The 12,644-nt window shown below is 38.1% G+C and overlaps 1 protein-coding gene and 2 long non-coding RNA genes across 4 annotated transcripts in view; 1 reads left to right on the top strand and 2 right to left on the bottom strand.

The window, feature by feature from the left end:
• The window catches only part of LOC309659055, a 430,937-nt gene that overhangs the window by 216,474 nt on the left and 201,819 nt on the right, over positions 1-12,644 (bottom strand). The gene's annotated exons all lie outside the window — the stretch shown is intronic.
• The window catches only part of LOC309659045, a 191,864-nt gene that overhangs the window by 55,790 nt on the left and 123,430 nt on the right, over positions 1-12,644 (top strand). The window lies entirely within an intron of this gene.
• The window catches only part of DMGDH (dimethylglycine dehydrogenase), a 60,527-nt gene that overhangs the window by 3,598 nt on the left and 44,285 nt on the right, over positions 1-12,644 (bottom strand). For both annotated transcript variants that reach the window (XM_082458083.1, XM_082458084.1), the window contains one exon: positions 3,784-3,918. In XM_082458083.1, coding sequence (XP_082314209.1) covers positions 3,784-3,918 — 135 coding nt within the window. The remainder of the gene's footprint in view (positions 1-3,783; positions 3,919-12,644) is intronic.

The raw sequence follows: 12,644 nt of genomic DNA, 5'->3' as shown, positions 1-12,644 counted from the left end.
TCTCTTAAAATCCCAGCAGTGATTCTTCTTGCAGTTATTTCTGCATTAGTAACTTTAAAGAAATAGCATGTTTATTTTGTGAGTGCTATTCTTAAAATATTTATTGAATACTTTGCTTTCTGTTCGATTACTTTCATTTCTCCTTTAATTTCTCTCTAATCCAGGGGTTGGTAGTCCAAAGTATTTTAGAAAACTGGCCTTTCCTTTTATCTTATTACTAAGTCTCCAGGGAAAGGTTTTCCCTGGCATAAATTCTATATCATTCTACCTTAAAATCTTCCAGATTCAATTAAATCCATTGCTTCGTTTTGCTCAGTGAATCACAAGAACAAACCACCCTCACCCTTTGCCTAGTAGATTCTCATATTCTTTGTGAAATCAAACGTCAGCCTTCTTTTTACCAATGTAAACAATCCTCACTTATTTTTAGCCTTGTCTCATTCTTCTCTTAATTATGAGACTTAAAGACGCCTGTAACAGACTTAGAGAAGATAACATGGTAAATAACCTTTGAAAGCGGGAACATAATTTAAATTGGATGATATATTATGTTTCTTTGGCTGTCCCTGTGTGTTTTAGTTTATTAATAATGAAAAAGAAGACTTTCTAAACTCTTCAAACTTCCTTCCTCTAAAACCTTTTCTTCAAAACTTACTTCCCAGCAAAGCTGCTTTTATAACTAATTAAAGCCCCTCTCCTGCCCACACTTATGCCTTGATTTTTTTATATAAAGCCTTACTTAAAATCATAATCCCTCCCTCTAGCACTGCCCATCTCCCAATTAGACTTTACTTTTCCCCAAAGTATTCATCGCCCTCTGACATGCTATTTATTTTATGTTCATTGTTTATCTCTCCCTCTCCTGGAATATAAGCTCCATAGGGGCAGAGATTCTTGTCTGTTTTGTTCACTGCTGCATCCTTAGTGCCTAGAATATTTGTCACATACCAGAACTCAGATCTGTTGAACAAATAAATTAACATGTACCCTATCGCTAGCATTGCAAATATCTGCATGAATAGAATACCTAATACAAAAGGTAGACCAAATCCAAAGTCAGGAAATAAAAATTAAAAAAATTTCATATCATTCTAGAGATAAGGAAGATCAAAGAGTGTCATCTGCATGATAAAATAATGATCCTACTAAGCATCCAAGAGCAGACAAGCTGATATCAGGAAATTTAAGAGAAATATTACTAATAACTAAAATTACAGTTGCCTTAGCAGCTCTATAAACAGATGGCACGTATAGGAAAGATGAAAAATATAATGTGTAAACTCAGTGCACAAATGAGGCAAAGGGAATAAAATTTAAAAATGGAACTTGAAGGGGATATATGTATACATATAGCTGATTCATTTCATTGTATAGCAAAACCAACACAACATTGTAAAGCAATTATACTTCAATAAAAAAAAATGGTGCTTGGGTTTCCAGGGTTCTTCTTTTTTTCCAGCTTTGTTGAGATACAATTGACATATAACATTGTATAAGTTTAAGGTACAAGTTTCCAGTTTTTTAACTTGGGTATGGTCGCATTTAAGATGACTAAAAATCTGTCAGTTGAACATGGTCGATGTGGGGTTGCATACAGAATGGTATGACAGAGCTTCTCGTTCATTCCATGGCCAAGTAAAACAGACTATCAGTAGATGTATGAGTGCAGACCGTATTAGGAAGACTGAGATAGTTGGATGAGAATAGAGTGAAAAATGTAGAACAAAAAGATGAGGTGAGGGAAATGTAACAACCACGGAAAAATTAATTAGAGGCGGAAAGAACCTTAGACATTATCTCACTCAGTGGCTTCATTTTGTAGATGAGAACACTGAGACCCAGAGAGGCTCAAGCAGTTAGTTAATGGCAGAGGTGGTTATCAGTGGAAATTGTGGGCAAATCTTAAATCAGAGAAAGAGCATATTAAGAAAAGAAGGCTGAACCAGAGGTCTAGAATAGAAACAGGAAGTGGAGACCGGGAGGTAAGACTAGGAACGGTTCAAACAGAAGAGCAAACAACACAATTAAAGGTGAGGCATTTGAGAAAGAGCTTCAGATCTGAGAAAAGATCTATTGGCTTCATATAATCTAAAACTATAACATCCACCTGTTACTCAGATGTGCAAGAACTGTGGGTATATAATGAAGTGCTTAGGAGAATACAGTGGGCCATCAGACAAAGAAGAGAGCAAATGGGGGTATTCAGCATGGCTTAGAAGAAAGGATAAGAATTCAAAGTCCAGCTGTACCTGGGTCAGAAATCAGCTTCGTCAATCACATGTCATAGCTGTGTAGCCTCAAGCAAGTTACTTAATCTCTCTGAGCCCCAAAGCCTCATCTTTAAATGAGAATGATCATACATATCTAGGAGGGGTGTTGTAAAAGTAAATGAGAGAGGGACTTCCCTGGTTGTCCAGTGGTAAAGAATCCGCCTTCCAATGCAGGGGACGCGGGTTCAATCCCTGTTCAGGGAACTAAAATGCCACATGCCACGGAGCAACTAAGCCCGTGCCCCACAACTACTGAGCTCATACGCCTCAAGGAGAGAGCCCGCTTGCCGCAAACTACAGAGCACATGCGCCCTGGAGCCTGCGCACCACAACTAGAGAGAAGCCTGAGCGCCGCAATGAAAGATCCCGTGTGCCACAACGAAGAGCTCGCATGTTGCAGCTAAGACCCAATGCAACCAAAAAAATAAATTAAATAAATAAATATTTTTTAAAAAGTAAATGAGAGTACATAAAAATATCCAGCACTAGTAGGAACTCTGTAGATGTTAGTTCCATGTCAGACTGACCCCTGCCTCAGCCCAAATGGCCACATCTTTAGTAATCCAAAGGCTGAGATTGACACCACTGGCTCTCCTCTCCTCCAGTGCTCGTTTTGTCACTGAAGAGATGGGGAAAATGAAAACAAGTATTAAGTAGGCTGTAGTGCGTAAGGAAAAACAAAACCCAACCTGGGAATAGAATCTCTGAGTATTTGGGTGTTGACCAAGCAGACCCTGCTCAATACAGAACAGATGTTTAGATGAGTCTTGACGGCCCTGTGGTCGCCACATGGTCTAAGCTGAGTGTCCCTGCCTGATAACCCCTGCCTGATAACACCAGCCAAAACACAGCAAAACATTGAGCCAAACTGGGTTTTACAAATAGTCATAAAAAGTGGAGGAAGTGAAATTCTATTGATAGGTTATCTAACTCTGGCTTTACTGAAGACCAAGAGAGACAGTGAAATGTAGCATCCCGAAGGGAGAAGAAGGTAGTCTTACTCCCCCTGAAGAACCAAAGGATTTCCACTTTTCCCTTTATTTACTAAGGTTTAACCCTCCCTTGTCATAGATGTTTTCATTTGGAAATTGTTTTCTGCTAATGTGCTAAGGTACGAATTGCTTCCTCCTGAAAGATCCCTGAGAAGCTAAGTCAGAATACTAAATTCTCTATAAAATCTCTCTCTTGCATTCACAGATACAGATGTGGTGAGCCAAGAGGTCATTTTACCTTCTCAATCATACCTTCCTCATTGTCCAATGTATTTCAAGTCCTGCAGTTTATTTTCTTTCATTAAACCATATAGAATATTATGTTTTCCAAAATGAGCAGCATTTCATTATCCTTTCAGTTAAGTAATTTCTGTTTCTTGAATGTCACTTCCGAATTCAAAAGAGTGTCATCTCACCAATAGATAAATAACTAGCAAAAAACTGTAAACGGAAACAGAGACAAGGAGTTTCTGCTGCAGAAACACCGCAGTGGCCCCTCGCTGTGGGGCCTCAGCACTCACCTTGCCATCATACCAGATGCTTTCATTTCCCTCCGGATCAACATCGTCCGTTGCCAAGGTGAGGCAGACCAGTCTCCGTTTCAGCCCCTTGGCTTTAATCTGTTTCAGTGCTTGCTTTCCTATGAAGTCTGCTGGCTGCAGAAATCCAAGATAATGATGATGAATGAATACTCAGACACTGTGACAAGGTTAGAGATGCAAGCATTTAAATTTGCCTTTGCTATTTTCTCGCCAATTACACATTAAATAAAAATACAGATTGGATCAAACGTCTAGACAAATATTTCTTAGTCCCTGAATGACACCTATTCTTTCAGAAGAGGTTAGACTTAAGGGTAATAACTTGTGATAACAATTTTACCAGAACTACCTAGGCAGAAAAACGTAAGGCATGATATTGAGATGGTGGGTTACGAAAGGGACCCTTGTATCTACTGGTTCTGGACAGTGGGACCAGTGGGCAGTGATCAAGGCGCGACTCAGTTTCTACCTAAAGTAAGCCTTTCCTAAGAAGGAAATTCACTTTTTTGAAATGTGATGCCAAAGCAACTCCAAAATGCCTACAGTTTTTCCTTCTTCAGAATAATGGTCCCCGGAATGCATTAAGCTACTGGGTAGCACCGTTAGTTCATTCAAGAAATTTATTGAGCCCCTACTGTGTGGGAGGTATCATGCTGGGCCCTGGGTTACAAAATTAGTCAAACACAGACATTTTGATCGAAGAGCTTATTCTGTAATGCTGCGCTTTTCAACATTTTTTTCCCCTCCTTCCCCACAACACATGACAGATGACATTCCTACTCCTAGTGCAGTCCCCTGGGCACAATCAGGGTTATTCCCAATGCAGCGCAAGTGAGTGAGAGTGACACTGTTATACAGAGGACGTTGAATCCATTCTTACACATTAAGAAAAGTAGGGAGCATGCAAACTTTCATGTTTATTAGTAACACACCTTACAACTGAGTAGGACAAACAGGTGAGCCATGACTCCTCAGTGGAGACACTTAGCTGATAAAGGAGACACCATTCTATCCAAGCAGAATGGCAGGGACACTTGACAAGTATGAGAAACTAGTCAGAGGCTAAGAGCAGTGAGAGTGCAAAGGAGGAAAGGCTGACCCAGGTGGGGTATTGGGGTAAGGCTTCTACATAAATGTGCCCATCTCTTTTCTTAAGGAGCCAAAGGAAGAATTTGTGATATCTAAATCACATCTCTGGTGAGTTAGATTTATAATGTGGAAGACAAAATTCTCAAAACAGTTCTCATAGACTATTCTCTGAAAGAAAAGGAAACAATAATTTTGATTTCTTCACTGGTCACAGAAGAAAGGAAGCACTCTTTCGCGACACACATGTCCTCTGCTACCAACGTGTAGGATTTATACAGCTCTTTCTGTGCACATAACATTAAGCATTAGGTTCAGCAAGTCCCTTCACCTCTCAGTGAAGCAGCAGGAGGGGTCCTCACTCACCCTCTGCCTGAGACCCTCCCCAGCTCACTCCCTTACTGACTCAAAGCTTCTAGGACAAGCCCAAAATGCAGTATGATTTCTATGGATATTGCAACTTTTGATTGCTGACTGCACAGGAAGCTAAAGAAAGTTTCCATTGGCCAAGGTTAAAATAATTGCAAAACAAAAGTCCAATTCTTTCCCCTCTGCTGTGATCCAGATAGTGAGAACCAACTACAAGCTTTATTATGAAACCAGATAAAAATTCAAAGAAGACTGGAACCCATGTTATTTAAGACAGGACTACTGGGGGAAAACAAAACAACAAACACAGGAAGAGCTTGATTCATTTGAATTCTTATGTAGGATAAATTCATGATAACACAAGTCATAACAAACCAAAGTTCATTATAGTTAAAATATGTTTATTAAATACAGAAAGAGGGGCTTCCCTGGTGGCACAGTGGTTGAGAATCTGCCTGCCAATGCAGGGGACACGGGTTCGAGCCCTGGTCTGGGAAGATCCCACATGCCGCGGAGCAGCTAGGCCCATGAGGCACAATTACTGAGCCTGCGCGTCGGGAGCCTGTGCTCCGCAACAAGAGAGGCCGTGATAGTGAAAGGCCCGCGCACCGCGATGAAGAGTGGTCCCCGCTCGCCACAACTAGAGAAAGCCCTTGCACAGAAATGAAGACCCAACACAGCCAAAAATAAATAAATAAAATAAATAAATTAAAAAAAAAAAAAAAGTTGGGACAGTGGAGGCAAAATTTTTTAAAAATTTAAATAAATAAATAAATACAGAAAGAATGCTACAACAAAATTTTTTTGCTATCTTGGTATATTTTTAAAAGAAGCCTTGCTATCATGGATACATGATGACAAGGGATGCTTTTTAGTGTTCTTGTCTATATAGGAAGCCAGTGATTGCAATGAAAAAAAACCCCACTTTATTGTGTGGAAAAGCACACAATCCTGGAGTGGCCAAGCACTATATAGTGTGTTTTGTGGAGTGCTGGGAGATCCTGAATAACTTCCTCATCTCCTATTATGAAATCTGAATCTTTGCTGATAGAGATTCATTTAGATCTTGAAGGTTTGGGGTCCTCCTGAGTCCCTATTAAAGAATTTTCTTTCAATTATTTACTCAGCTGTTGTTATGCCCCTGCTATGTATCAGATACTAGATTCAGGATATTCAGAGCTAAATACAACAGGGTCTTGTAGCCTCTGGGAGGTCCCTGAGGAGATGTGACCCCTTCCCTCCACATCACAACACGCCCAGAGCTGAAATTATTTTATCTCCTCAATGTTTTAACATATCAGAGGAAAAAAGAATGACTTGAGATTACTGGAAACATGGTAGAATATGACAGTGATAGTACACAAATCAGCTATACCAATTTGAAACACGATTCACTGTTGCTTCTGTGAGTTTTATGAGAGTGTGAAAATCACAACATTTTGGAAATTTAAAACAAAAAATGTCTAATGCATGTCTAAGGCAGAAATGCAAACAAACAGTTGCTATGATGGGGGCATGTACAGTGGGACCTCAAGAAGGCGTATGATCAGTTCTATCTAGGGTGAGAGGGGGTCTGGGGCAGCATTCTGTCAGCAACAGTTTTATAGAGGAAGCAGCTTGAACCGAGTTTGAAAGATGAGGCTTCACGATAACTACTGTCTGCATACCCTTCTCCAAAAATCCTCGCGCTTTTAAGTCGATCTTCCCAACAATCCATAGATGGTGGATTTGGGGTCTAAAAGAAGTGAGTTAATTTAGCCAAAGACACTCAACCAAGATCTCAGAAGTCCCAGCCCCATTCTTTTCATCTATTTTGAGCTGTCTTCACTGAGCCTCTTAAGCCAATATCTGCCACACCTTCACAGGGACTGTGGTGAAAGCTGGCCGCATCCAAAGCTTTCAGAAATGGGCACTCTGGGGGGTGCTGGACAAGAACTGCTGGGGTGGATGCCATGGGGGTGCGGGGAATAAGATGTGCTGGAAGGGGAGTCTGCCAAATTCATAATTTTACCAAAGTCTAAGCAGGAACATAAGGTATCAGTTAATCATAAGAAATAGGAAAGATGGGCACCCCAGAAAACTTCCTTTAAAAGAGAAAAGTTATAGTAAAAAATTCAAAAAATAATTTAATTCATTATCAATTTAATTAAGTTACTAATTTAATTCAAAAATTAAAGTAGTAAGTAAGTAATATTAATAATATTTACAATTTATTAGGCACTTGCTATGTGCCAGACGCTATGCTGAGGGCTTTACAATCGTGAGCTCATTTAATCCTCATTAAGATTCCTATAAGACAGATCATTTTATCCCCAGCTTATGAAGAGAAGGCCCAACAAAGTTAAGGGTCTTTCCTGAGGCTTGGTTATGTAAGTCAGCACCTTTAGATTTTATCCATACGCATTTTTTAAATGGCTGTGCCTGGAGTCTATCACTGGCAGGAACAGCTGATGTAAATACTCTAAAGAATGTTTCTTTTAAATTATTTTGAAACACAAATATCTGATATCACTTATATGTGGAATCTAAAAAAAATGATACAAATGAACTTATTTACAAAACAGAAACAGACTCACAGACATAGAAAACGAATTTATGGTTACCAAAGGGGAAGGGGGGAGGGAGGGATAAACTAGGAATTTGGGAGTAACATATACACGCTACTATATATAAAATAGATAAACAACAAGGACCTACTGTATAGCACAGGGAACTCTACTTAATATTCTGTAATAACCTATATGAGAAAAGAATCTGAAAAAGAATACATATATATGTATGTATTCTGAATCACTTTGCTGTACACCTGAAACTAACACAATACTGTAAATTAACTATGATTCAATAAAATAATTAATTAATTAAAAAATTATTTCTAGGTAGCCTGAACCTATCTTGAATGACATTCACTACACAATAATATTTTTGTACTATGTGAAAGGATTTGAAAACAACCTGAAGGTTAATATTAATGAAATTTAACCTCTATATCTGTATATCCCTGAATTAGGAAGTGACCTTGTCAGCAATATCATCCTTAGACATGAATGAAAACAATACTCAAACAACAACAACAAAAACCTAATTAAAAGTAAGGAACACATACTTAAAACACAGATAAGAGGTGACACCTGCCCCTTGAGACAATTCTCCCTTCCCAAGCTAACCCTGGGCCTGACTTGGGAAGATTTAAAAGTGGGGTTATAGCATTTCATTCTCATTTTGCTTGGCTTTCCTCCCAAGATTGTAGACTTTATTATATAGTTATTATTTATAAATGAGAGAGGAAAATGTGTCTGAAGGTTAAGTGCTGTGATTAAAATTGGTGCCTTCAGGATGCCCTGAGAACAGAAATGTATTTCTTAATGAGTCACTACCAAATTAACTATATAAATAGCTGTTAATGTCTTTGAGAAACATTTCTGGGGCACTGAGATTATACCTTAAAATAATTTTGGCTTATATTTCTAATCTATTAATTTTTAAGAAGCAGTAAGAGCCATTAAAGCAGCCACCTGTGATGCATCCTAAATATAACATCCACATAGATGAAAACATTAAGTAGATTTTAAGTGAAATGTAACTCCTCATCTCTTACTAGCTTTATTAAAAGCACACATATTATCAAAAAGCACATGGAAATGAAATAAATTAAACCAGTATATTTTGGGTTGGGATTCTCAGAGCAATGGAGAGTTTTCAGATGTGTAGCTAAAGCGAATTCGACAGCAGCAGTGGAAGGAAGGTTCTGATACGAACTCAGGGTGGTGGGCTCTTACAGACCAGGAGAGAAATGATAAAAACCTAGTTTTGGACCTCTTGTGTTCCATATTTAGAGTCAAAACCCATCAGAAAATTCAAAGCAGTCATCAGTTTGATTGAATTTCTGGCCAAAATCCTTTTAATCTAAATGTCAAAAGTTTCCAAAGGCATAAGAGAATCAGTGTAACATCCTGGGCCCTAAGAAAGCCCCCCTTAGAAACCAGGCACAGCACTGGTTGTGGAATGACGCTCCCGCGTTTGCAGACCTGAAGAGAGCTGCAGAGAGACCCGGTGGTCACCAACTACTGTCAGTGGCAGAGCAGAGATGAAAATCTGGGTGATAGATTTCTGCCGCTGTCCCTCAACACATTCCTGAAAAGTTCCTTATTTAAAATGAGGCCAGGAATCATTCATTAAAAACAGTCCTCATGGGACTCCCTTTGGAAAGCACGTGCCCCTGACTAACCTGCGGTCCATGTGAACCTTAACTTTCTCTGGGTATTTGTCAAATACCAGGTGCATCTGTGTTTGTCTCGCAGTTAAACTGATGAAGCCATATACTGGATTCGTTCATTTGGGGGAATGGATCTGACCGGCCCACCACCCCATCAAGACAAATTATACCATCATTCATTTCATAGTCACACAGTTAGAATCACAGAAGTTTTTAAGCAGGAAGAAAACTTAGTCCAAGGTCATTTTTCATATGAGAAAATTAAGGCCCAGAGTTAACGATCTTGCCCAAAGTGACAAAGTGAGTTATTACCAAACCTCGAATCCAGGCTTCCCAATTCTTGCTTCCTTTTCCTCTATGCAGAACTTTGTAACATTCCATGTAAGTTTATAACAACCACAATTTCTCTATCTCTTTATTAGCAAAATATTAAATTATGAGTGTAGCAAGTCCAGTCTGTTATTGACTGGAAATGAATACTCTCACATTCACAGTTTTTATTCTTTGCTCTTGGCAATTTAAAACAAACAATTTATCTAGCATTTTTCTAACCAAAACCACTAATCAATTAAGTATTCCTTCTCAAAAAAGTCTTTAATATAACTAGAAAATGGACTCTATTAACCCAAAGAAAGGTGTGGATACATTGAAACCTGGAGAAAATATTTAAAATATGATTCCCAAGCCAGGCCAATAATTCGTTAATTAGCATCCAAACCAAACTAGATGTTTCAAAATGAAAATAGCCCCCATTGTGTTTTATGAATTTTACTAGATTCAATATTAAAGAAAATATTTACTTTTCAGTCTTTGAGTCTTATGATTCACAGGAAAACAGTGGAATGGACTTGTGGCTTTGTCAGATGTACTTTTTTTTTTTTTAATTGGAACATAGTTGATTAACAATGTTGTGTTAGTTTCAGGTGTACAGCAAAGTGATTCAGACGTACTTTTATGCTTAACTGCATTAGCAACAATTAGAACATAGAGTTTTCATAATAGCTTTCATCTCTCTAGACTACAGTGAAGAACAATTGCCCATTTGGTGTTTTAAGTAGAGCACTCAAGCCTAAATACAAAGTAAATAATTATTATTTATTTCTTAAAGGAAATAAGAAAAACACAAAGAAATGAAGCTGGAGTCTTCAAAAAATTGAAAGGGTTTTATCTATAGTTGGTTTTCCATAAAAGATTTGTTTTAGATTCCATTCAATAAGATGGAAGGGACCTAACATTTATTGAGGTATCAAATGTTCTTTAGTTCATCTAATATTTATAACAAACTTATAAGGTGGATATTTTCTTCATTTTACAGTTGATAAAACTGAAGTGCTTTTAGGTTAAGCAACTTTAGTTTTAGAATAGGTTAGTGGCAGAGCCATGGTTCAGACCCTTCAAATACTTACTAAACCTGTACGAATTATTGGACACAGAACCAGCCCTGAGGATTCTTGGCCTCTGTCCCCAAGGAGCTCAGAGTCTAGCGAAGGAGGCAGCCGGTATTATGGGGTGTAAAAATATCATGGTAGAGATAAGTACAGGGTGCTATAGAAGAGGGATCCCAGCACTCCCCTGGCTTTAATTGCCACCTATATATCAATGATCCAAATCCATACTTTCAGAGCAGAGGTCTCCAAACCAATGTGCTCAGCTGCCACCGAGACTCTCCACTTGGCTGTTCCATAGCCCCCAACCTCGCAAGTCTTTCCAACCTCTGAATCACACCCCACCTGTGTTTCCTAGTTCATTAACAATATCCTAGATCCTACTTTCCACTCCCTTCACAAATAGTCCTTCATGTGGTCTCCAGACTACCTTTTAGATTATCACTCATACCTCTTTCTTCTCTATCCTATGGCCACTGCCTTAGTTGAAGCCCTCAACATCTCTCCACTAGATTTCTTCAAAAATTGGGGAAAGTGATCTTCCAGTCACCAGGGTAATTCCCTTTTAACCTGTTTTTCCATCACCAGAATGTCACTCCTTACTCAAAATCCTTCAAAGGCTTCTCAGTGTCTCCAGGATACACCCCAAATTCCCTAGCCTGGCAGATGAGACCCTTCCTGATGAGGTCGCAGTACTTCTCTGGCATTATCTGCATCTGTTATGTGCCAGCCCTGATAAGTGTTGTGGATAAAATGGTAAACAAGATGTATTTTGTATTGCCAGAACCTGTACTCAAGAAGTTTATATCAAAAGATCAAGAAAAATGAACAAAATAATTGCAAGCTGTAACATATCCCATAAGGAGGATGTAGCTACAAAATTTCTTTTAAAAATTATCAAATAAAATCCAATAACATAGAAAAACATAATATATCATTACTAAGTGGGTTTTATGCCAAAATTAAAGTTGGGTTAACATTTGAGAATAAATGTAATTCATCATATAACAAAGTAAAAAAGAAAAACCATATGATTATCTCAATGGATGCAGAAAAAGCACTTGCCAAAATCTAATATTCCTAATTCAAAAAACAAAAAACCCAAACTTTTAGCGCTAAGAACAGAAAGGAATGTCCTCAGCCTGATAAAGAGTATCTATGAAAAACCTACAGCTTACTCTATGAAAAACTTACAGCAAACATCATACTTAATGATGAAAGACTGATGATGATGATGAATGTTTTCCATCTAAAATCAGGAAACAAGATAAGCATGTCTGCTCTTACCACTTCTATTTAACTTTGTTGCAGTTTCAACCAGCAGAGGTTCTAACCAGTACAATAAGGCAAGAAAAAGAACTGAAAAGCATCCAGATTAGAAAAGAGACAAAGAAAAGCTTTATTTTCATACAACGCAATTGTCCATGTAGAAAATCCAATGGAATCTACCAAAAAAAAAAAAAGAAAGAAAAAAGAGAACTACACAAAAAAGTACTAGAACTACTAAGTGGGTTTAACAAAGTTGCAGAATGGGAGATCAATATACAAAACCCATTGTTTTCTACACACTAGCAGTAAACAACTGAAACTTGAAATTAAAAATGCCATTTACAATAGTATCAAAATACTAAATACTTAAGGATAGATCTGTAAAAAGATATGCAAGAGCTATAAACTACAAAACATCTTTGGAATTAAGATTACCTGAATAAACAGAGAGATATACCTCATTCACGAGTTAGAAGACTTGAACTGACCTATAGATACAATGCAATTCCAGTCAA

Source organism: Balaenoptera physalus (genome assembly GCF_965194825.1).
Source record: "Balaenoptera physalus genome assembly, chromosome: 3".
NCBI classification, from domain to species: domain Eukaryota; kingdom Metazoa; phylum Chordata; class Mammalia; order Artiodactyla; family Balaenopteridae; genus Balaenoptera; species Balaenoptera physalus.
The sequence above is the reverse complement of the archived record's forward strand: the minus strand, read 5'-3'. Positions and strand labels throughout refer to the sequence as shown.